Consider the following 26023-nt stretch of genomic DNA (forward strand, 5'->3'; position numbering starts at 1 on the left):
ACAAATGAAGACATTTTTCCTTGATTCGTGAAGACTTTTCAAAAAATCACCTGGCATCCCTGCTCGGACCACTACCTAGTTAATGGTTAAGATGCGCCCAAGACTCTCCGTTGTGAAAACATTCGTTACCGACGCCAGCCTCGGTTAGACCTCGCGCGGCTGAAGCAGCCAGATGTCGCTGCAAACTACACGTATTTACTTGAAGCTGCGCTGCCGTAAGAGGACGAGCGGGACGAAGCCCCCTTCGAGGATTGTTGGAACACCATTAAAACAGCCATTAGCAGTGTATCGGAGAACTCCATCGGGCATGTGGTACGGAATCAGTGGAATGATTGGTTTGACGATGATGAATGTAGAAGGGAGATGGATTAGGAGACCGCTACGCGGGCAGCCAACATGCGCAGAACGTGGAAAGGCACAAACAGAAGAAGACGCAGTGAAACCAAATCTTCCGGGAGAAAAAGCGCTATCGGCAAGAGCAGGAATATGCAGAGTTGGAGCCGCTGCATCATTTCAGGAAACACGAAAGTTCTACCATAAACTGAATGGATCCCGCAAAGATAAGAATGGCAATATTTTTGTGAGGTGAGGTGAGGTGAACACCTGAATGGCGCCCATGCGGAGAACTATGGCGGCGGAGAAAGCGACGGTGCAACAAACGGGAAGAAGGTGCTAGTCCCAACGATAGGCGAAGTTAAGGAGTCCATCACCCAAGTAACAATTCATAGCCACTTGGTTTTACTTGAATTTTATAAAGGTTTTATTGCGGTATGAATCATTACCACTGGATTTATTGTGGTACTGCGCAATACCAAGAGGATACGAGTCCAAACACACTTATAGCTAGCTAGAAAACCATAATAAAACTGTTAATAATTTATTGTGGTTGCTAATATTGCCACGTTAAAACTTGTTGGCTGCACTACGTCTCCTATAAACTTACCATAAGTGTGGCGTAGCAACACAAAATGGCGCACCAATCAAAATTGATCTTATCGCGGTTACTTGTCAAACCGCAATAAATCTGTTAGTTTTATAGAGCTATTAAAATGGTAACACCCTAACCAAACTGTTTTTTTTTTGCTGCTATTAAGAAGAATACCAAAGTTCAACACCAAAATCATTTTTTTATGCGAAGCCATATTGCCATATTCTAGTATTTTGTTTTAGCTCGCAAACAACAATTCATCAAAGCAAAGTATTTTGCAGAAAGAAGGTCATTATCAATCGGTTTTCCTGTCAGAGGAAGCAACTAAAATGATTTTGCTAGAAATTGAGATTGACTAACTGAATATTTTCAATTTGTTAAAACAACCAGTTTTCGAAAAGTGCAAAATTTCAGTGGCGCGCTGATTTTATCGACCTATCATATCAAAATGCACGATGAAATTAATTGTGCACGTAGTGCAAACCAACGAAATTGCTTAAAATTTAATAAATATTCTATGGGATATTTTATTCTGGTTGCTATAAACCAAATCGTTCAGAATGATCTGTCAGTAAAACTAAAACTTTTCTGCTCACGGATATATTTTCAAGTTGACAAAGCTAGCGAACTTATCTGGCGTTTGCTAGAAAAGCGAAAAGCGAAAAGCAAAAAGCAAAAAGCGAAAAGCAATTATGGCGATGGCTGTCAAGCAGCGAAAGCTTAATCGGTTTTATTGCTGCTTTTAGCAGAGCGTGATACGACTCCTTGCGTTTATAACCTGATTCTTATAGCGGTTATGAAAACATTCTGAGGAGTGGGTCAATTGGTCAGAAAGCAGTTTTATAGCGACCATCAGAAAGTTCTGATGGAGCTCATAGTTTTATTAGCGGTTTTATGAAATTGGTCATGCAAACCGCTATACGAACGTAATAAAACTTGGAATTGTTACTTGGGACGTAGACAATGCTATAAAAGGTACTGCGAGTGCTCGAAGTTTTCGAACGACGAGTGCTGAGAACGATCTTCGATGGCGTACAGGAGAACGAAATAGGTAGGCGGAGGAAGAACTATGAACTCGCACAGCTCTATGGCGAATCCTGTATCTAAAAGGCGACTAAAGTTGGACGGATACAATGGGCAGGGCATTTTGCAAGAATGCCGGACAACTATTCTGCAAAGATGGTGTATGTCTCAAATCCGGGTAGAAAAAGACGACCAGGAGCGCAGCGAGCATCATGGTTAGACCAGATGGAGCGAGATCTGGCGGAGAGTACTCAGTGTCCGATGAATTGGAGAGCAGTAGTCTAGTGCACCGAGTAAATCAACCGAGTAAATTTGAAAACTTTCTTCAACACGCTTTGGCTTAGAACGCCAAGTTACACACTTAAAAAACTCAGCAAAATTTGCCGAGATTTGGACAGCCAAGCGTTCGGTGAAAATTTCAGTTTTGCAAATCGACGTTTACGGATCGTTTATAACGTTTGGCATCATAAAAAATTTTACCGAACGCTCGGCTGTCCAAATCTCGGCAAAATTTTGCTGACTTCGGCACTTTTTTTTAAGTGTGATACCTAAGTAAGTATCTGTTGTAAATTAATATGTCTTCATCGATATAAATAACGTCTTCACACACATTATATAATTTTTTTCAAGTATGCTCTGTAGTTTTGATTGGTTAAACAGAAACGAAATAATCTATACCTATAAAAATAGTTGTTGTTGTTTTTTATTTACGACACTTTACACTCGTTAGTGTATTCGTGTCGGACCTATAAAAATGGATTTCTGTCTGTCTGTCCGTATGTTCCTTATAGAATCAAAAACCACTGAACTGATCGGCGTGGAAATTTGCATGTAGAGGTTTTTGGGCCCAGGGAAGGTTCTTATGATGATTAGAGAACACTCCTCCACTAAAAAGGGGGGGGGGGTCTGCCATACAAATGAAACACAAATTTCCTCATAACTCGAGAACTAATCAATGAAATGGAACCAAATTTGGCATGTAGGGGTTTTTGGAGGCAAGAATTTTTTCTATGATGAATTGAGACCCCTCCCCTCTTTAGGTTGGGAATTCTGACATCTCCCACCTGTAAGAAGGTGGGCTCCCAAACAAACGAAATACAAATTTCCTCAGAATTGGAGAACTAATCAAGCAAATGGAACCAAATTTGGCATGTGGGGTTTTTTGGAGCCTATTTCCTATGGTGTACTGAGACCTCTCCCTCCTCTAAGTGGGGGGCTCCCATACAAATGAAAAACGAATTTCTGCATAACTTGAAAACTAATCAAACAAATGGAACCAAATTTGACATGCGGAGGATTTCAGAGGCATGAATTTATTTTATGATGGTTTGAGATCCCTCACCCGTGTAGTAGTGGGGGCGGACTCTCATACAAATGAAACAGAATTTTTTGCGAAACTTTAAAACTATTCGAATTCGCGAAATTTTAGATTCTTCCGTAAAACATTACTCAATAACAAGACCACCAGAAACTATAGTAACACTAGATGATTCAGGGCGTGTGTGTCAGCTGAGGGGAGGGGGGGACCCCATGAACTTAGTAACCGACAATAAAATTTAACGAACTCAGTAAAATCTCGAATGCACTACAATAGTGTAGTAGAATTAAATGAAACATTGTACCTTGTTGAGTGTGCAACAGTTATTAAAACTGTCATACAATTTTTTAGTTGGGAGACCCCTTGGCACATTTTTAATGCAAATATGAGATACTTTCAGTGGTAAAGGTTTTAAAAATATCCGATAAAATGCTAGGTATAGAATTTGTTTCTGCATTAACATTAATTTTATGTTATTTCAATAAAATTGCAAGTAGATACCCATTATTGTATTTATTACAATTTTCATTAGTGTGCGCATTATTTACGAAAATTGGCTGAAGAAAAGAATTAAAACACTATTTGTCTAGTTATTGTTCAGAATTACGTACCTTGTCCAACTCCTTTTAGGATGTCCAGTGTACCGACACCGACAAAGTCGTTAGTTTCCAGCAGCTGATGCGTGAGCTGCTGTTGCTGGGGATGCTGCTGAGTGATATAGCACTTTGCGACCCCGACAGCACTTTGAAGCGGAAACGTGGAGGCCTCGCATCCTACGAGGCTCGCAGTGGACTGCTGCTGTTGCTGCTGCTTGGATTGTTCGATCGGTTGCTGCTGGCTATGCTGGTGCCAGTCGAACTGACCTATCACATTACCAGACGGAGGAGGCACTGCTGTCGTTAATGTAATACTAGAGTTTTCCAGCGGGTTGCCACCGCCAGGAGGTGTTGCACCTGTCGGATGACGGTACCTCTGCCCCATAACTGTCTCGCAGCATCGAGCTTTAGTACTTTCATACTCGTGGGGCACGATGTTACAAACGCCGGTTGTACCCGCCGAAATGTTACCACCCAAATAAGTTTCTATGCTATGGCCATCGCCCTGCAGGCATGGTTCAATAGTAGTGATATGGGATGGCAGTAGAGTTTGGTGCGACTGCTGCTGTTGCTGCTGCTGTTGGGAGGGGGAGGGCAGTATTGTCAGCGCAATTTTGGTTGGCTTGCCACTAGAGGGTATACATTCATTTTCCTTATCTAAATCTTGGGTAGTATAAACTAGAAACAGTGACACAGAAGGGGAAATATATGGTGTTTATTTCTGAACTATTTCAATACATTTCACTGCATTCATTAGTATTAGGAGGCACACTTACAACTTAACGGACTATTTATTGATCCCGAACAACAATTATCGTCTAAACTATTTTTGGTACTAGATTTACTACTGGTGGACGCCGAATCGTGCTTCACTTCAGCCTTGATCACGAAACTGAACAGGATGCAAAATCCCTGCGAAAAGAAAAGTGTAAGGGATTGGTTATAAAGAGTTTGTTATAATTTGGTTGGAGCTACAGTTATAGTTGTCATTTCATGATATTATATTTAAATATTATCATTCAAAATCAATGTTCAACCTATGTGAAAGGAGAAAATTCTCGGTTATTGAAATAACCATAAAAATATTGGCCTTTAAACGACCCATTTCCTTTATGCTAACATGTTTAAATCTGCAGTATGAAATTACGTGCGGATGAGGAAACACTTTCCTAAGTCTGTGCTTTTAACAGCAAAGAATGTATTACTCGTTTTTTACTATGTAGGTTAAGCGGACATTTCCAAGAGCTCTGTCTTGATATGTGTCACGTTACTCGTGTCTCGAAAGCTTGAGAGGCATGCGGCATGTGTCTTTTTTACAAGCTGGGATGACTTTTATATATTGGACAGATGACCCGGTGGCTGTCCAGTTGCATTTCCTTTACAATTTGATCTGTTGTGGAGTTTGCACTTTGTTATATCTATAATTCATATTTCGTTGACTTTGTTCCGTAAATCACGGGTGATGCTTTATTTTCATCCACTCCCGCTTGTCGGATTATCAATAAATTAGAATTGAAATAAGGTAAATAAGTCTGCACAATCTAGATCTGACATAAAATGTTTTTTTTTTGAGATTAACGGTGGTCATGTCGCTTCTGCATTCGGTATTGTGCTGCTGTGAAAGAGGTTAACCAAGCAGGTCCCAAACCAAACAAACCGTGATACCCTTCTTAACCTTTCAATGCACTTAATTAGACTTAGATTATTAGATATAATGCACTTGAAATAGAAAAACAAGATTTTATTTTAATTGTTTTAACAAGCGTCATTCAATAGTGCATGTTAGCCTGAAATTCTTCTGTGGAGGCAAAAAACTTTTTAAGTCTGCAGCCATGTTCTGGTAAAGCGATTGTTTAGATCAGGTACGAACATAAGGAATCAATTAATCTAGCGCACAGATTTTTCACATTCAAGATAAAGATGCTCCCTTCCTAGGGATACATCGGACAGTAACCGGAACGAGTATAGTTAGGCAAAGCTAGCTTAATGTACTGACTAACCGTTTCAGATTTAAATGAGTATTATTTACCCGGAAGAAGGGAAAAGTGCTCATCTTGCCTCGTGGGGATCATTATTCTTTGAAATCGCTCGGTACGTGGGTATTATCGTATTAAAATTTCCATTTCAGCCCTACAAAGTACTGCGCCTGGGAGTCAGACAGCAGGAAGATACCAGTGAATATGTGTAGACAAGTTCTGTGCCATCGTGAAGTGCGGGAGTTTCTCGTTTGCTCTTATAAATAGGACGCCATCAATTGAGTTGGAAACGAGCACGATTATGGTGATGATGCCGCTGATGCAACAGCTTTAAGCTTGTAATAAACCTGTCTGAGAACCGATGTAAAGAGCCGGCTTTCGTTCAGGACGTTCAGGATTCAAGCTGGCTTATTTACAAGAGGTTAGGATAGTTGTTTCGCTACATCCCTATCGGTTATACAAATCGTAGCTCCGGCAGCACGACGGCTGAAAACCGAAACCGGAAATTGCAGCACGGGCGAATCAACGAACCAATGCGCTGTTGCTTGGCTCTGCTTTGAATGCTAACAACATTTCTGTGATTCCCAATCACAAGTGAAGACTTGGTATGATTTTTTGTACAAATTGCAGCAGTATTTTCTTGCTACACAAGGATGACTTTCGACTTATTTTCAGAAACGTGTAAGATCAGCAAATACTGTTTCGAGCTATTCAATTTGGAAAATGGTACTATTTTACAGACAGAAAATCATATCTAAGAAAATTGCACTTGATTAAGATGAACATTGGTGAGGCATTGATACAAGTTACCTACCGAAGGGAAAAGCTTGAATAACGAAACTGGAAAAGATATTCGAGACAGCAGTGTATTTCAATTTTTACTATACCTACTGCTTTAGAATTTGCAAATATCACTGATTCAAGTGAAATTCTATTAATCACAAAACTATCTGTTAGTGCCAACTGTGCATCCTGCCACCCCAACGTTGTACTAAATCTAATAAAACTATTTCTGTAAGAGATAACAGAAAAAAAGCATAGCTGATAAAATATTCCCGGTACGCTGGTGGTATCTGACTATCTGCTCTTCCACTTTCTGAAATCCTTTTTGTGCGAAAAACAAACCGCTAATAGCGATTTCATTTCGCTCACCCATCCGAGCAGCACTCCCCATAAATTATCATATTTTCAACCATTGATAAACTCTGTCAAACCGGGTTGGCGAAAATATGGGTGTAAAGCAATCTACTTACCATAATAATACTGCTAGCGCTGAAGGCGTAACCAGTGAGCAGGCTCTCGGTGTTCAGGTATACCAGGTAGAACGAGTGGCACAGCACGTTGGACACGAACAGCATGGCGGTCCGGTAGAGCAGTCCTATCCTGGAAAGTTCAAAGGAAGAAAGCAATGCGAAAAAAAATTAACAATGAGTAAAAACTGGTAAAAACTTCTGTCAAGCCACGAGGCAAACCCTCGCGTTTCCACCCTTTGAGTAATCCTCAGAAGACGGGAAGAAATTTGCTAATGGTTTATTTTTATATTTCGAAAGATGTCCATTACCTTCGCTTTAGTTATTGTCAGTTTGTTTAGCTTGCGCTTAATATTGGTCAGGTGAAATTTATGATAGCAGATTCTGCTTTATGGGTCATTCCACGTGAAGTGTCCAAGTCCCGTGTAATCGACCTTCTTGGATTTGAACCAAATTTGGTGAGATTGTTCCTTTTGGGTCAGAAAACAAAAACCCCAAATTTGCTGCCGGTTGGACTTCTCTTCATTAATGGAAGTGCCATCTTATTTAAAGAAAAGATCTATTTTTCACGAATCCTCTTCCATTTTTTCCGTTTACTTTCGGAAATATTAGGCTTAGAAAAAATAGTTTTTTTTTTCGAAGAGATAATAGAGCCGCCAGAAACGAACGCTTTCCGACAGAACTGTACTAAAATGGCAAAGAACCACTAGCGCATTTCACTGGATTAGAGATCGAGATCTCCAAAGAGGAAGTGGATGGAAAGTGTAGTTTGCTCCATCTATAAAAAGGGCGTTCAGCTCGATTGCTATAATTACCGTGGCATTACGCTGAAAAGCTACTACGGAACAAATTTTCACTCTCTAAATCCCCAGCAATGTCGAGAGTACAATGTGCCCACGTTCATTTCAAGGCAGCATGCGATACAGTCGCGCGTAAACAACTATGGCTGATAATGCACCGGATAATGGATACCGGACGACTGTGCAGTGATATCCGTTCTCTTCAAGAACCCGGCACTGGAGAGTGCCTAAGACATGACGTAAAGATAGTCATCGGGGATACAAGCGCACAGGTAGGACGTGAAGAGTTCTTTCGTCCCTTTATTGGTAGAGAAAGCCTCCATCCTACCACAAACGACAATGGCCTGAGGCTAATCAACTTCGCTGCAGCCAGGGGAATGGTTATCTGTAGTACCCATTTTGTACGATGGAACATTCAGAAGCACCCCTGGGAACACCCTAATGGAGAGGCCTGCTCTCAGATCGACCACGTTCTGGTTGATGGCCGGCACTTTTCTGATGTCGCAGACGTGCGATCCTTCCGGGGACCAAACGTTGACTCGGACCACTATCTCGTAGTAAGCAAGATCCGCACCCGGTTGTCCAACGTATTCAAATCTAAGCCAACGGCGAAGATACGACTGAACATTCGGCGGTTATCAGCGGAGGGAGCTGCTGCAGAGTACTCTCGGAAGACTGATGAGCGGATCGGAGAACATCTCGGAGAGAACCTGAATGAACAGTGGAGACACATCCACGACGCGATCAGTACTACAGCGCGGGAAGTGTTGGGTACTACTGCTGTAGCCACTTCCAGTGAGTGGTTTGACGCAGAGTGCCAGCGAGTGACTGATGAGAAGAATCAAACCAGAAGTCATGTTTTGGCTGCAACTGTGACACGCCAGAGCAGAGAGAGATACCGAGATGCTAGAGCTGCCGAAAAGAGACTTCACCGTCGTAAGAAACGTCAGCACTGGGATCGCGTTCTTGCGGAGACGGAGAATTGCTTCGAGAGGCACGATATGAGAAGCTTCTTTAATACGATCAACGGAATCAGGAACCGGACCGTGCCAACTCCTGTTATGTGCAACGAAAAGGAGGGGAACCGGATTACCGAAAGATCGAAGGAGGCTAGGCGTTGGAAACAATATTTCGATGCATTGTTGAATGGTGAACAATATGGAACGGTCAATAGAAACAGGATAACGATTGAGGATGATGGACAAGCTGTGGATCCACCAACTTTGGACGAGGTTAGGAAAGCAACGAGAGAGCTGAAAAAAGGCAAACCAGCTGGAAAGGACGGCATCCCCACCGTACTTTTGAAAGCCGGGAGCGAACGGCTGTATTGTGGAATCCATCAGGTTATACTAAAAGCATGGACTAAGGAATAATTATCTACGTACTGGTTGGAAGGTATCATATGCCCAATTTACAAAAATGGCCATCGACTCGAATGCAGCAATTATCGAGGTATTACTCTCCTCAATTCTGCATACAAAATTCTCTCCCGCATCCTATTTCTCAGACTGAGGCCGTTGCAGGAAACCTTTGTAGGCGAATACCAGTGCGGGTTTCGAGAGGGACGCTCCACGACGGACCAAATGTTCACCTTGCGACAGATCCTCGATAAATTCCGGGAATTCAACTTGCAGACTCATCATTTGTTTATAGACTTCAAAGCGGCATACGATTCAGTTAAACGAAACGAGCTGTGGCAGATTATGCTTGAACATGGTTTTCCAACAAAACTGATTAGGCTGATACGTGCTACCCTTGATGGTTCAAAATCAAGCGTTAGGATAGCGGGTGAGACATCGGACTCGTTTGTGACGTTAGACGGTTTGAAGCAAGGTGACGGATTATCGAACTTACTGTACAACATTGCATTGAAAGGTGCTATTCGAAAGGTCGGCGTGCAGAGAAGCGGTACCATCATCACGAAATCTCATATGCTCCTAGGGTTCGCGGACGACATCGATATCATCGATGTTAACCGTAAAGCTGTGGAAGAAGCCACATGACAGATGGGGATACTTTTGAAGTGGCCGACAAATTTGTTTACCTTGGTACATTAGTGACATGTGACAACAATGTGAGCCGTGAACTAAAAGGCGGATAGCGGCTGCTAACAGGGCCTTCTACGGACTGCGTAGCCAGCTGAGGTCCCGTAGCCTACAACTCCGTACAAAACTTGTGCTCTATAAGATGCTAATTCTTCCGGTGGTACTCTACGGCCACGAAGCGTGGACGTTGAAAGAGAGCGACCGACGAGCTATTGGCGTTTTCGAGCGTAATATCCTGCGATCAATTCTTGACGGCATATTAGAGGATGGAATGTGGCGCAGGTGCATGAATCATGAAATATACCAAGTTTGCAAATATGCGGATATTGTGAAGCGACTAAAATACGGTAGGCTACAATGGACTGGTCATGTAGCAAGGATGCTGGATGAGAGACCAGCGAAAACAATATTTAGCAGAGAACTGGACAGAGGCCGACGACTTCGAGGCAGACCCCTTACCCGTTGAATGAGCGCTGTTGACGAGGAAGCCAGAACAGCGGGTGTTAGGGGCGACTGGAGAGTGGCAGCCCAAGACCGTCCGAGGCAGTCCAAGTAGTGTGGACGTGGAGACGGCTCCTGAATTCGGTATGGATTCGATAAGCGGATTGTCGCCGAAAAAGTAAAGTAAGTAAGATCACGTTATAGATTGGAAGGTGGTCAACGAGCCAACGTCCAACAGCTATTCGCCACGTGGCATCTAGATAGTCACCGGTACTATCATGAACGCCAAGGTCCACAGAGTAGAAATGTGCTTGGGATCCATGGCCGATATACTAACATGTATGATAGCATATCGATGCTTGCTGGTTCTTTTCCAACATAACGAACATGCGTTTTCTATGAGATGCGGAACACTGCTTATTTCCATAAAGTTAGGTTCTACAACCCTCGAAGACGGTTGATGCAGAATATGTTCTGTAATTGGCCTTAAGTGAAACGCTCCGGAGTACACGAAATTTTTGGTTGAAAAAGAGGTTGGAAAAATTATCTGAGCAATTACACAGGGTAGAATTTTGCTATATACCGATGAGTACTGAACCAGTTGACTTAAATCCTGGGGTGGAAAAAGGAAGAAGTAGGACCGAGAAAAATTAAAACATTTATTCCAAGTTAATGACGCGCACAAGGTCTACGAAACCTTATATGTATAGGAATGAAGCAATCTGATTATAAACGAACGCGAGGCGGTCAAAGCAGTTCTTTGATGAGCACTTCAATGACGGTATAATTGAAGAAAATGGGACAGAAGTTAACCTAGAAGTGCTTACAAAGGATAGTAACGTCCCGGCTCCCGATTTCTAGGAGTTCCGGCAAGCTGTTCGAGAATCGGACTACTGAAAATTAATAGAGTTACCAAAAGACGAAACGCTACCAGCATAGTAAGGAACCACTAGTTACAGCATTCCGTTGGACTGGGAAGATTTGGGACTTCGACCGGAGATATAAAACCGAGTTACCGATTAGCTTTGTCAACCACTGATGCCTGTTGCTGCCTCAACGTAAGCTTCGAGTCTAAGTACACTCCTTTGTCTTTCGCAACTTCTGTTCGCTCCAAGATATGATTATAAATTGAATAGTTGAAGTTGAAGACTTCCGGCACTTTTTGCGACGAAAAGATATATCGACGCACCTTCTTACGCTAAGGGTCATCCTGTTTGCTTTACACCATTCAGCAAAACGATGCAGACGACCTTGAAGAATGTGACAGTCAGTGAAATTTTCGTTGATGTTATAAATTTTGAAATCATCAACATAAGCCAATTTACATTTACGTTGTATAAAATCGCTGCATCGTTGAAGAGCAAGGTAAACATGATAGGTCCAAGGGGGCTGCCTTGTGGAACTCCAGAGCAGTTAGAAAATATATGCGATAAGGTAGTACCAACTTTGACTTGTAGGGTTCTATTTTTAAGCTAGGATTCCAACCATGCACAAAGCTGCTGAGGGAAACCTAAATGTCTAATCTTTTTAATGACAATGTTATGATCAATGCGATCAAGGAGTCGGCAAATCAGGTGCCCCTAAGTCAAGGTCTACCTCCGTGCCGATGACTGAATGGCTGGAGGGGTGAAAACATGCCAGTCGCGAACGGAGTGCTTTGGGCATCTTGCCCCTACTGTGCCATGCGGGGCTCTGGCACGGTCGATCTTTGTTGTCCCTTGCGTTTCGTGGGAACAGCATAGTAGTCCTGCCCAATTTCCCTTATGGGTTTTACGCCAAGTGCGTTCTGGCCAACTTAATTGGCTTCGCTTACAATTTGCTGTCTGATCTGTGTTGGAGATTGTTTGTGCATATACTGCGCTAGTCAAATAGTTAGAGTCGCACAAATAAATCTTCAACACAAACGGGCAGCAAATTTGTATTTATGCGAAAAACTTTTTAATGGCTCTGTCACCATCGCATTGGTTCAGGAGCCATATTTTCGCAAGGGGTACTTTCATTCGACGGATAGTGGAAACCAGAACTTTGCTGTTTTCAGCAAAACTGGTATGACAAATCCTCGTTTGATGCCCAGGGCATGCATATTGTTGCATAGGTCAATAAGTGCATGCCTTATCTCTGAGTTGACTACTCGAGATATTTGTGCAGTCACAGTAGAACTCGTCGTGGATGATGTCCATAGGCGCTATGTCTACTGTTCTGCATACTTACCACACGATGAACCGTCTCCCAGCGACGATTTCAGAAATGTGGTGAGATACTGCCAATCTAATGGGCTTCCGCTCATTGTAGGCAGTGATGCCAATGCCCATCACATCATTTGGGGCAGCTCGGATATCAATCTGAGAGGCTCTGATTTGATGGAATATTTGAGTAGTACCAACCTTGGAATACTCAACATTGGCAATTGTCCAACTTTCATACGAGCTGGTAGAGAGGAAGTGTTAGATATAACACTCTGCTCTAACAGGATCAGTCATGAGTTGGCACAATGGCATGTTTCAAATGAGACACCAATATCTGATCATTGCTTCATATATTTTGATCATTTGGGTGTCTCCTTGAACGCTGCAACATTTCGCAATCCGAGATTTTCTGACTGGGAACTCTTTGAGGAGGAACTGGCGACGAAATTTCAAGGATTCGAACCGACGATTGAGTCATCGATCGACTTGGATGTGGCTGTAGATGTCACAACATCTTTTATTGCGGAATCTTTTGAAGTAGCTTGCCCGCTAAAAACTATTAAAACGACTAGAGGAACACCGTGGTGGAACTCTCATCTCGCGGAACTAAAGAAACGATGCAGGAGAGCCTGGAATAGACGTCGGAGGGATGGCGTGGAGCCTTTCAAGCAGGCCCGGAAAGCCTATGCAAAGGCTCTACGATCTTCAGCACGCACGAGCTGGCACAGGTTCTGTAGCAACGTTTCCAGTTTCGGCGAGGCAAGTCGACTTAATAAAATACTGTCAAAATCGAAAGATTATCAGGTTAATAACATTCGAAGTTCGAACGGTGAATACTGTTCGAATGACAATGAAATCCTGGAATGTCTCTTTTATAGTCACTTTCCGGGCTGTGTGGAACCTGAAGTTCGAAACGATCCAGAAATCGTTTTAGGTGGCTTAGACTCATGGGCTTTTGCTCGGAGACTTGTCACAACTGAAGCGATTGAGTGGGCCGTGAACAGCTTCTCTCCATACAAATCTCCTGGAACAGATGGAATATACCCTATTCTACTGCAAAAAGGATTCAAGTACTTCAAACACATTCTGAGAAGGATGTTTGTGTGTAGTATTGCTATTGGGTACATCCCAACTCAATGGCGTGAAATAACCATTAAGTTTATTCCTAAAGGTGGACGCGCGACATACGAGCAAGCAAAAAGTTTTAGACCAATCAGTCTAACGTCTTTCTTGCTTAAATCACTTGAGCGGATTGTTGATCACCACATCCGCGAAACAAGCTTAGTAGAAGTTCCTCTTCATTCAGCACAGCATGCTTATCAAAGTGGAAAGTCTACAACCACTTTATTACATGATGTGGTGGATAAAATTGAGGTTGCTTTTTCACAAAAGGAATCTTGCTTAGGAACTTTTTTGGATATTGAAGGCGCGTTTGATAACGTATCTTTCGCTTCCATTTTGGAGGCTGCTCGTTATCATAATGTGCCTTCAATAATCATAAAGTGGATAGAACAAATGCTTAGTAACCGATTGCTTTTTTCGTCCTTACGGCAAGCAAGCATTTGGAAGCAAAGTGTTTGTGGATGTCCACAAGGTGGCGTTCTCTCGCCTCTTTTATGGAACCTTGTGGCGGACGGCCTATTGAGGAAACTCAACGGTCTAGGCTATCCGTCATATGGTTTTGCGGATGACTATCTCATCCTAGTAGTTGGAAAGTGCATAAGCACATTATTTGACTTAATGCAGCAGGCACTACGTGTCGTAGAAACGTGGTGCCGAGAAACTGCACTTTCGGTAAATCCGAGCAAAACATCTATCGTCTTATTTTCAAGACGTAGAAATACCAATGGAGCTCGCGCTCTGCGCTTTTACGATTCGGATGTTGATGTTGTGAACGAAGTGAAGTATGTGGGGTTGATTCTCAACTCCAAGCTTGACTGGTCCACAAATATTGATTTCCGAATTAAAAAAGCGTGCATGGCCTTTGGGCAATGTAGACGAGCAATTGGCAACTCTTGGGGGCTTAAACCCAAATACATACACTGGTTATACACGGTCGTTGTCAGACCAATACTGGCGTATGGTTGTCTTGTATGGTGGCAGAGAGGGGAAGTTGTGACTGTCCAGACAAAGCTAAACCATCTTCAAAGGATGTGTTTAATGGCAATGTCTGGTGCATTTACTACAACTCCTACTGCCGCCCTAGAAGCTATTTTCAATATTAAACCTCTACACTTCCACCTGAAGCAAGAGGCACTAATATGTGCTTATCGACTACACGCGATTGGCCTTTGGCAGTCTGTGGACGGTTCCACTGGTCATACTCGATTGTGGTCGCAAATTGTTGCTGAGGACAAGTTTGCCCTTGCTCCTAGCGATGTAACGCTCATGCGTACTTTCCCGTATAGGACTTTCTCAAGTGACTTTCCTCCTAGAGAGGATTGGATGTCAGGCTACATGGAAAGGAAAATTTCCGACTATGTGGTCTGTTATACCGATGGTTCCTTGTACGAAGGTCGCGCGGGTGCTGGTGTTTACTGCCGTGAGCTGGAATTGGAGGAATCCTATTCGTTGGGTAGTTACTGCACCGTTTTTCAAGCTGAAATCTTTGCAATTATGTGCGGAGCTCAGTTTGCACTTCAGAAAGAACTGATAGGCAAGATTATTTACTTCTGTTCTGACAGTCAAGCCGCTATAAAAGCCCTTTGTGCGGCTAATTCTAAATCTAAAACAGTCATCGCCTGCCACACCCAATTAGAAGAACTAAGCATTCTAAATGCCGTTCATCTGGTTTGGGTTCCTGGCCATTCTGGTATAACCGGAAATGAATGGGCTGATGAACTAGCAAGATCTGGAGCAGAAAAGTCGGTTTTCGGACCGGAACCTGCTTTACCAATTGCGGCATGTTGGATAAAACAAAAGATTCGATCTTGGTTTTCATCTGAACATGTACGTTATTGGGAAAATCTTGAAACTTGTCGTCAAACGAAAAGTTTCATTGTTAAGCCTTGTGAGAAGGTTGCGAAATTTCTTTTGCAACACTCAAAGGTAAATTGCAGTATTCTTGTCAGATCACTGACTGGTCACTGCAGACTAAATTATCATATGGCTACGATTCAGCGAGCTGAATCGTTTCATTGTAATTTATGTGAATCCGACTACGGTACACCATATCACGTAATTTGCAACTGTCCTGCAGTAGCACAATTGCGTCATAGGATCTTTGGATCCTACGTCTTAAATGAATCGGATTTTAGGAAACTAAAATTACGAGACATTTTGATGTTCCTTACCGAAAGTGGTATTGAGCTATAAGCTCTTATTTATCATGAGTATACCCCCCAGGGGGTGTACTTTTGATAAGTTAACTACCAAGGATTGCAGTATCCCCTCGGGGGTACAAAAATCTCTCGGTATATATATGTTTGTGTTTGTCCAAATTCCTCATCCACCCCTTCCTATTCCTCCTGTTTTCCTTCCCGTCCTCATCAGGTAAATGATGACACGGGCAAGATGGGCAAGGCACAAATCTTCCACATGATTGTGAGGAACGTGCTGCTCGAGCCAAAGATGCTGATACCTGATACCTGATATGATCAATGCGGCAAAGGCAGCTCCATATAGATCTGGGTCCATATAGGCTGGGTCCATATAGATCGCATCTACCTGATAATCGATACCGATCGCTTCACTGCAGTGAGTAGTAAACTCCATTAAATTAGTGTTCACTGAACGACCAGGCATGAACCCATGTTGCTGCAAAAAGATGTAACCACGGCTGCTGAATATAATGATGTCGCAGATAATTAACTGCAAAAGTTTAGATCCGGAATAGAGTTGGTTTTACACCAACTGTTACAGTCCTTTTATGAAGAAAGGGAACATGATTGACTTTTTTCATTCAGAGGGAAATTTCACCTGCTCCACTGAAAAGTTTGAGATCCGTAACAAAGGAATTTTGAAGAATGAAAACAATGAAGGAAGAATTGCTGAAGGCACTCCATCTGGCCCTAAGCAAGGCCTAAATTTTCGTGTAGTTTTCATTAGCGTAACTTCAGTAAAAGTATCCAGATCGATAAGGTTAGCTAGAATATAAGTTCTACACATTGATCGGCGACTAGAGCACGGGTTGGAGAGTTGAAAATTGTAGAGAGTTCACTTTTCTGCGTGTTCGACGTAGCCACATAGCAAATTAGATGACCTCTCCGATTGCTCTCAAGCAGCAGGTCTTATAGTTAATGTAGCAAAAACTAAGTCTATGGTAGTGAACACTGACAATCCCACCAACTTCACAGTAGCGGGACAACAAGTTGAGCAGGTAGACGCCTTTCAATATCTTGGTAACCAAACAACGCCCGATGGTGGAACCAAGACTGATATAGCCACACGGATCAGGAAGGCCAGGGTGCCTTTGCAGGTCTGCGAAACATTTGGCGCTCAAACCAGATCACTCTACGTACGAAGTCCCGAATCTTTAATTCAAACGTTAAATCCGTATTGCTGTATGCCTGTAAACCGTGGTGCGTCTCAGCGGAGACTACGCAAAAACTGCAAGTATTTATTAACCGGTGCCTGCGGTATATTAAAGGGTGTCCCACATCAAATTGCACCACGGAAGAAACGCTGTAGAAAATTACCTAATTGACCGATCCTTTTCAAACTTTCAGACAACAAAATATAACCCATTAGTAAGTTTTTGGCATATTTGTTTCATTCAACTTCAATACCATAACTGTGTGCTCACACCTTACGCTTAACTCCACTCAAAAAATTTGTACAACATAGCTGCAGCTTCATCTGTAAGGAAATCTACTTTTTCTTTATGTCTTCCCCAGACTTGACTTCCTTGGGATGCTTCCGCAGTGCCTGCTTCATAATAGCCTAATATTTTTCGATGGGCCTTAGTTCCGGTGCGTTGGAAGCGTTCATGTCCTTGGGTACGAAAGTGACTCCGTTGACTTCGTACCACTCCAATACATCCTTTGAATATTGGCATGAAGCTAGATCCGCCCAGAAGATCGTAGGGCCCTCGTGTTGCTTCGACAGAGAAAGCAGATGCTTCTGTGGACACTCCTTGAGGTATATCTGGCCGTTTACAGTCCCGGTAGTCACAAACGGAGCACTCCGTTTGCCACATGATGTATTTCTTGGCCAAATCATGTATTTCTTGGCAAACTTGGAAAGTTCCTGCATCCTTACTTCCTCCGGAACATCAAACTTATGCTGGGCGGTGAAGTACAGTAGCCCCGGAAGCTGCGGGAAGTCCGCCTTGACGTAAGTCTCATCATTTATGATGAGAGAGTTGGGGATTTTCCAGGTGCTTGCGCAAAATAAATTCGTGACGTTGCTTTTCGGGTGACGCCATTTTTTCCAATTTTCGAAAAACTGACCGCGATAAAAATAAAGTGTAAACACTTTAAACTACTTTTACTCAAATTTTCAAGAGAAAATACCCGATGGGTAATTTTCTACAGCGTTTCTTCCGTGGTGCAAATTGATGTGGGACACCCTTTTTTCGTGCCTGGTGGCCTGACAACTTGATATCCAATGAGAAGCTCCACTGTCGATGTCCTCAACGGCCGATAGCAACAGAAATTCGTGAACGTAGGTGAAAGTGAATCGGTCAAAAGGAGGAAAGGAGCGAGCGAGATCTGCAGAGAAGCACTCGACTAGAATCCGCAAGGACAGCGCACCGTAGAAGACGTAGACCCAGAGACTCTTGGCGCCGTAGTTTAGCCAACGACATCCAGGCTGTAGACGAGAACCTGTCAAGACGACAAATAAAAGGTATGGCGGGTAACCGTCAACAGTGGAGATTTCCCATTTCATCGCTTTGTTCTGCCGGACCGGCGGACATGGACACATAAGTAAGTAAAAGTAGACGTAGCCACAACATCTCCACGGGTTCTGTTCGCAGGAAGACCATGATCCTTGGCTTTCCTTTTAACGAATGACCAACGTTTAGCAGGAAACCGTTGCAATTGCTCTTGAGTTTTGCGAACAGTATTTTTGGCACACAAGGTATGCCAATGCATTTCCAAGTAAACTGACGGGATTGATCAAGACTACTCTTGATCGTGTGATTTGCTACATGCACGTTTTGGTGGTATCCTCCAGCCCCTACGCATCGCGTAGAAGGGACAGGATTTTCAACAAGTTGGCTATAACTAACTCTTAGGTTACGTAAACGACTTTGACGTCAGTCTAGTCAGGCTAAGAGTAGACTCTAGGCGAATTGGGCTGTAAATCAATGTGTCTAAAATAAACTATATGATAAGTACAGCCTCACTAGAAAATTTCGTTCGCCTCCCATGAACTACATATTGTGACTAATGACACAGTATAAACAGTTCGGTACGTCATCGTGTCAGCAATAATCGATATCGTCTAAATTCCGACCGCGTTCAACGACTTGACTACTGATGATAGTCGGTCATCTGCAGTTGGTTAACAAGCAAGACTTACTTCACACTTTGCTGCTGTAATTTAGGCTTCGCTCAGTAATAGAGGGGTCCAACGTGCTAGATGGCTTGACCAGATCAAAGATGACTTACGAGTGTTGAGCAGCTGAAGGAAACGCTAACAAATAGCCCAGAACTGAGTGGAGTGGAGACGAGCTTTTGATGCGACACCAGCGACCTGGTGTAAAGTAAACCATTTGGTTTGTATATCTCGATTGCAACTGAGGTATACGAAATCATATCTGAACGAAAAAGTTATATTTCACGCCATATAAGAGCATATATGTACCAAAGTGGAGGCGATATACGTGCGAAAATTTTGACAACTATTTGTAATTCTATTTTGCGCAGTTTTTATAACACGCAACTAAATACTACTGAATATATGATATAGATATAATCAAATATTGCAATTGTCTATCTTGCTTTATAATTCACAGTCATTAATTGTATATGAAGACACGCACGACTGCAAAACAACTTATTGTTCACTTCGATTTGACATACTCTAATCATTATACAACTCCAATATGAAATTGACATGAAAACGATTTAATGTGAACTTTCTATTACGATTTTGTGTTATCTGGGTCGGTTTTAAGTCGATAATAAGACAATGATAAAGAAAAATTCTCTGTTTGATGTAATTTGGTGGCCAGCATAATAATTCGTTCGTAATTTCTCAAAATTAAAGATGAACGCCATCTTACTTTATCATTTTACTATCTTGCTTCAGACATCTTTAGAACCTGCTATAGACTACAGATTACATTATTGCCTCAAATTCACCAGTGGATTTGGCCGACAAGTGGTTTCAACAAGATGGCGCTACTTGTCACCCAGCACGCGAAACAATGGACCAATTGGGAGGCGTTTTTAGTGAATAATTAATCGCTTGTCTTAGACGTATTGGTCTAAGAATTGCAAATTGTTCATTTAATCAACCGGAATTTGATAACTTAGATCGTGTTATTTGACACCTCTAGATCTCTGGGTTAGGGTTGGTCTAATTGATATTGTTTTGCATTGTTTGGTTTGATAATAAGACGGATTTCACGCCAACTCGTCTATGGGGTTGGCAGCATCCTCTCAGATTTCAATGAAACTTTTTGTGTGTAAAGAGTTCATATAAATAAACAATTTTGCATACTTAGTTTTTCGAAAATTGACCTATTCTAACTTTTGAAAAGGGCTTATTCTTTTCTATTTTTTATTATAAAAAATAAAATTCAAAAATTATAGGACCTGCAAAAAATGATTTATGGGTGACTTTTAGAAAAACTTCTGAATCTTAATAAAAAAATACTGAAAAAATTAAAAGTTAATTTCTACACTGAGAAAAAAGCATTTAAAATCTAAAAATCGATTTTTTAAAAATTTCCCTATCACATTTCTACTCTGTCGACCTTGGCGTTCATAGTACCGATGATGATGATTTTGTCTCTCATGCATTACAAAATGAGCATATTTAGAGGAAAAAAGTTTTTCTAATAAAAATTTAGGCCATAGCAAATCATTTTCAAAGTTTTTGTCACCCCTCCCCCCTTGGAAATTGGCTTGAAAATCTGGGGGTAAAAAAATAATTTGTAGGATATGAGTTAAATTTTTTATAAAATCAATTGTCCGTGGGCTCTACAGCCTGAAAAACTCGAAAAATGAGTGTATGAGTTGAGTTAACGCTTCTAGCATGAAACAGAAATGGAAATTCGAACAATGGAATTTCCGAAAATCGTCCAAAAAAATTTTCTTTCGTTTTTCTCTTTTTTCCGTAGATTTTTGCATGGAAAATGATAACGTATATATTAAAAGCAAGAACAGATTCGGTTTTCACGTTTAAACTTTAAATAAAAATGCTTAAAAGCCATGTTGTTTTTGCTCGATTAAAAAATTCACTTTGTTTTTTAGTTTTTAAAATGCTTTTTTCTTAGTGTAGAAATTAATTTTTATTTTTTTCAGTATGCTTTTTATGAAAATTCCAAAGATTTTCTAAAAGACACCCATAGATCATTTTTTGTAGGTCTTATAATTTTCGAGTTATATTTTTTATGATAAAAAAGAGAAAAAAATTAAGCCCTTTCCAAAAGTTAGTTTAGACAATTTTGGAAAAATTAAGTATGCAAAGTTGTTTATTTACATGAACTCTCTACATATACAAAATTTCATTAAATTTTGAGAAGGTCATGCCAACCTCTGGTCGAGTTGGCGTGAAATCCGTCATAATTTATTTGATTGGGTATTTAATTTAACTGAATTTTCGTGAGGTATTAACAGTCTAAAATTTTTTACGAATAAATTCAAATTCCAAAACGTTCCTATTCATTATGGCTTTATTTCACACAACGCATCTAATTTAGTATGAAAAACTGTGTGCTGCTGGTCAATCAGGATCGACCGATAGGATAAAGGCACTCAAATAAGTTACGCAAAAACTGAACAAAAACTAAAGTTTGAAGCAACCACGAACTTATTTTTTGTTGTTTTAAAGCACCCGAAAAGCAAGCTCAACCACTGGCTATCCGATAGTATGTATGATACGCTGTACAGTATACCTAGTATAGGATAACTTTTCAGTCGGTTTACTTTTTCTCACGCTCGATCGAAAATCTGCATTGGAAAGTTTTTCCACTTCATCATCAAAGCGCTTGTTGTTTCGTTGGATCATCGAACCTTGCAGTGGGTAGTGGCGAAAATTTTTCCTATCTGATGAATGCAGTAGCCTGTCGCTTGCATAAATAGGCAGTTCTCCGTCCATGAAAAACTCGATGGAAAAGAGATTTTATTTTTAGTCCGCATCAAGAGGGAACATATTACAGTTTATTAAATGGAAATTATTCAAAATTACCGTACAAAATGGGTCCAAAGCTTTGTAAAATTTTGTAGTAAGTGTAAAAAATTTTAACTCTCGAAATAAGCATCGTGAAACAGCAAAATTTGTACGACATAGTAAGTAAATTTTGTTAGAAATGGCTGAATAAAGAATCACAAAATTTTTTACAACAGTGAAAAATTTTAAAGTTAAGATGGTTAGATATTCTACTCAACAGATTTTCATAGTTCATAGTGTGAAAATTTCATGGTAGTGTCATTTTCCTTCTGAGTACAGCCAAAAAACGAGCGCTTCCCGAGCAGGAGCGAATAGCAAAATAACATCAAAATGTGTTATTGGAAATCGAATAACTCATATCAAAATTTGGTCTTGTTTTGGCTGACATAGTTGGTAAAATAACAAAAAATAATATCAAAATTTTCCTTTAAGACTAAAAGAATAACTACTTGTGTTATTTGAATAACAAAGCAATAACACGATTGTATTCAGAGTTTAGAATAACATATTTTAGTATTATTAAGGTATTGAATAACAAATGCAGTAGTATATGAGATATTAAAAAATGCTTTTATAAAATATTTATAATAATAAATAATTTAATAATTTATAAACAAAAAATTCTAGCAACACTGCATAACGTTTGTTATTGTGGAATCTGCTCTGAATAATTTTCGAAGTTTTGTGTGATATTTCTCAATTTGCCGTAGTTAAATCTTCACGAAGTGTTTAATAAGTATTTACTGTATTGTGCTAAAGTGAAGTTCAGTTCATTGAAACGATTGCACCGGCCAGAAATCAGTGATTTTGTACGCATATCGGCTGCTTTGTTTACTTCACTGACTACAATGGAGTTCGTCTGTGATAAGTGCGCTAAGCCGACAAAGGAGTCTGACCATATCAAATGTCAGGGCTTCTGCGAAACGGTCGCTCACTTCAAGTGCGCAGGTGTAAGCAGCCAACTGTTTACAAAAATAAAAGCTGGTACCGATAACATTCTCTGGTTTTGCGACGGATGCCTGAAACTGTTGAAATATGCTACTTTTCGCCCTACGATTGCTGCTCTTGGTAACACTATAGCTGAGTTAATAGCACAGCAAACGGCTGCTATCAACGAGCTGAAAACGGAGATGCGTAAAGAAAACGCAAAGGCTGCCAGCATAGCGGGTAAATCGGACATCACGCCGCGCATCCCGCAAAATAATTGGCCATCCATTCACCGTCCAACACCTAAGCGCCGTAGAGAGGACCAGTTCGTTTCTAACCGGGACATCACAGTCGGAACGAATACTAACTTGGCAACGACAGTCGTCACTATTCCGGTAGCGGAAAAGAAATTTTGGATTTACTTATCCAGAATCCATCCGGACGTATCAGTTCAGAACGTCCACGATATGGTTAAAGAATGCCTACAGTGTGACGAGCCGCTCGAAGTTGTTAAGCTGGTTAAAAGAGATGTTGATACGAAATTGCTGCGCTTTGTTTCCTTTAAAGTGGGTATCGATCCAAAACTCAAAACTGCCGCACTAGCTGCAAGCACTTGGCCTGCTGGGATCTACTTCAGAGAATTCGAAGAATATGGAACAAAAAAAGGACAGGGGTTGACGCCAGCCGTGGTAACTACACCGATTGTTCCCTAGTCGAAGATCCTCTTTCTTTGGAGGATGCGGGGGGCCAACGGGCCCCCCATCCAGTTAAGTATATGTATTTCAATTGTTTACCAAAAAGTCAGAGATTGTGTGTATTTTCTAGTCTGCCTGCACGAGCCGAAAGCGGGAACGAATTGGTGGAGGATGCATCTCGCATTAATTTCTCGCAAGGCACCGAATGCGACACTCCTGGCATTGACAGTGATATCAATCACCGAGCAAATTTCATTATTGAAGGCAATACCGCTACCTTTCAATCTCATCTGACGATGCTAAATACCGATATTTCTTGTAATGTACAAAGGTGCATTCGAACTGACGGCGAGGGTATTACTACCCTTGTCACAGGCGAGTACCACGAGGAAGAATTCAATGTACCCGCATTTGAATTTCCACTTTTCCAGCCAATGACTCCTGCTCTGGTTCCCGAAACGGCTACGGACGATCAAACTAAACTTCGAGTTTTCTACCAGAACACAAGAGGACTCCGGACAAAAATCGACGATGTCTATCTGGCTGTTTTGGAAAACGACTACGACGTATACGTATTAACGGAGACTTGGCTAGATAGTCGCTTCAATTCATTACAATTATTCGGCGATGACTACACCGTCTTCCGGAATGATCGCAACCCAAACAACAGCATACATTTGCGTGGAGGTGGCGTGCTAATTGCTGTCTCGACTTCTCTCGTTAGTTATCAAATCGTCGAATTAGTTCCAGTAAGACTCGAAACGCTTTTGGTTAAAATAGTTACAGGAACCAAAAATTTGTTCATTGCGGCTGTCTATGTCCCACCCGAAAAACGGGCCGATTGCAGTATTATACAGGATCAGCTGAGTGTGTTTGAGTCCGCTTTCGCCAGAATGCGAACGTGTGATACTTTGTTGGTATTGGGTGACCTCAACCAGTCTGGTCTAGCATGGAAAAGCTGTGTGTAAGGCTATGCTACTGCTGACCAAATTGAATCGTCATTTACTTCTGCTAGTCGTATGTTGCTTGACGGTATTGCGTTTTTGGGACTCCGGCAATTAAACGCTATTTGTAACCACCAGTCACGCTGTTTGGATCTTGTTTTCGTGAATGAGGATTGCTGCCCTAGTTGCTGCGTTTCTGAAGCACCGGAAACTATTGTTGCTCCTGACCCATTTCACCCTGCCCTTTGCGTGGAATTAACTACTCGTCGGCCAATACAATTCATCGACATACATGATCCAAATCAACTTGACTATCGTAAAGCAAACGTTGAATTGTTACGGGATCTTTTATCGCAAATTGACTGGGGTTCTCTTGAGCACTTTGCTGAAGTCGATGACGCCGTGAATTTTTATGACCAGATGATGAGCGAATGCATAAACATTGCTGTACCCCCTCGGCTGCCCCCGCGGAATCCCCCTTGGTCTAACGCAAAACACCGTAGAATGAAAAGAGCTAGAGCGAAGGCTCTCCGTGCCTACACCTCACGTCGTTGCCCGATTCTGAAGCGCAGTTTTACCAGTGCCAGCAATAAGTATCGGTCTTACAATAGGTTTCTTTATAATCGTTATGTTCGCCGGGCTCAGCAAAATTTGCGTCGGAATCCGAATCAGTTTTGGAGCTTTGTTAACATCAAGAGGAAAGAAAGTGGTCTTCCTTCGACTTTGTCGCTCAACGATGATAATGCTTCCTCGGTTGCTGAGAAGTGCAACTTATTTGCGCAACACTTTTCAAGCGTTTTTAACTGGAACTTGACCACTGCTTCGCAAGTAGAGCAGGCTCTGTCAAACGTACCATCTGCTGTGCTGGAAATGGACATATTCAGCATATGCGAGCAGACAGTCATTTCTGCTGCTAGTAACCTGAAGTCATCTTTTTCGCCCGGACCTGGTATGCTTCCACCAGCGTTAATGAAAAAATGTTTAGATGTCTTGGCAGTTCCGTTAACATCCTTATTCAACTTGTCGCTTCAACAACAAAAGTTCCCTACTTCTTGGAAGAAATCTTGCATGTTTCCGGTTTTTAAAAAAGGTGACAAATGTAATGTAACAAATTACAGAGGAATAACTTCTTTGTGTGCGGAGTCTAAGGTTTTCGAGACTATCGTGAACAACACATTATTTGCTGCCTGCCGAAACTATATCAGTATAATGCAACACGGATTTTTTCGAGGACGTTCTGTGGAAACAAACCTTGTTGATTTCGTGTCGTTTTGCATCAAAAATATCAGTTCCAAAGCACAGATTGATACAATATACACTGATCTAAAAGCCGCGTTTGACACTGTCAACCACAAACTACTTCTGTGCAAGCTGAAGAGACTTGGCTGTACCGAGAGGATTTGCAATTGGCTGGAATCATATCTCGTTGATAGGCAACTCTACGTACGGATTGGAAATTGCCAGTCTGCTACATTTACGAATCATTCAGGTGTACCGCAGGGTAGTAATCTTGGTCCTTTACTATTCTCAATATTTGTAAACGATGCAGCACTGATCCTTGACCAAGGCGGACGACAATTCTTTGCTGATGATTTGAAAATATACCTTG

The 26023-nt window shown here is 41.5% G+C and overlaps 1 protein-coding gene across 1 annotated transcript in view; it reads right to left on the minus strand.

Annotated features, from left to right (window-relative positions):
- LOC128740448 (uncharacterized) overlaps positions 1–26023 on the minus strand; it is a 148213-nt gene that overhangs the window by 6784 nt on the left and 115406 nt on the right. The window contains exons 16-18 of the mRNA XM_053835989.1: positions 7095–7224; positions 4642–4777; positions 3881–4543 (exon numbers count right to left, since the gene is read on the minus strand). Coding sequence (XP_053691964.1) covers positions 3881–4543; positions 4642–4777; positions 7095–7224 — 929 coding nt within the window. The remainder of the gene's footprint in view (positions 1–3880; positions 4544–4641; positions 4778–7094; positions 7225–26023) is intronic.

This window comes from Sabethes cyaneus, chromosome 3 (genome assembly GCF_943734655.1).
Source record: "Sabethes cyaneus chromosome 3, idSabCyanKW18_F2, whole genome shotgun sequence".
Taxonomy (NCBI): Eukaryota; Metazoa; Arthropoda; class Insecta; order Diptera; family Culicidae; genus Sabethes; species Sabethes cyaneus.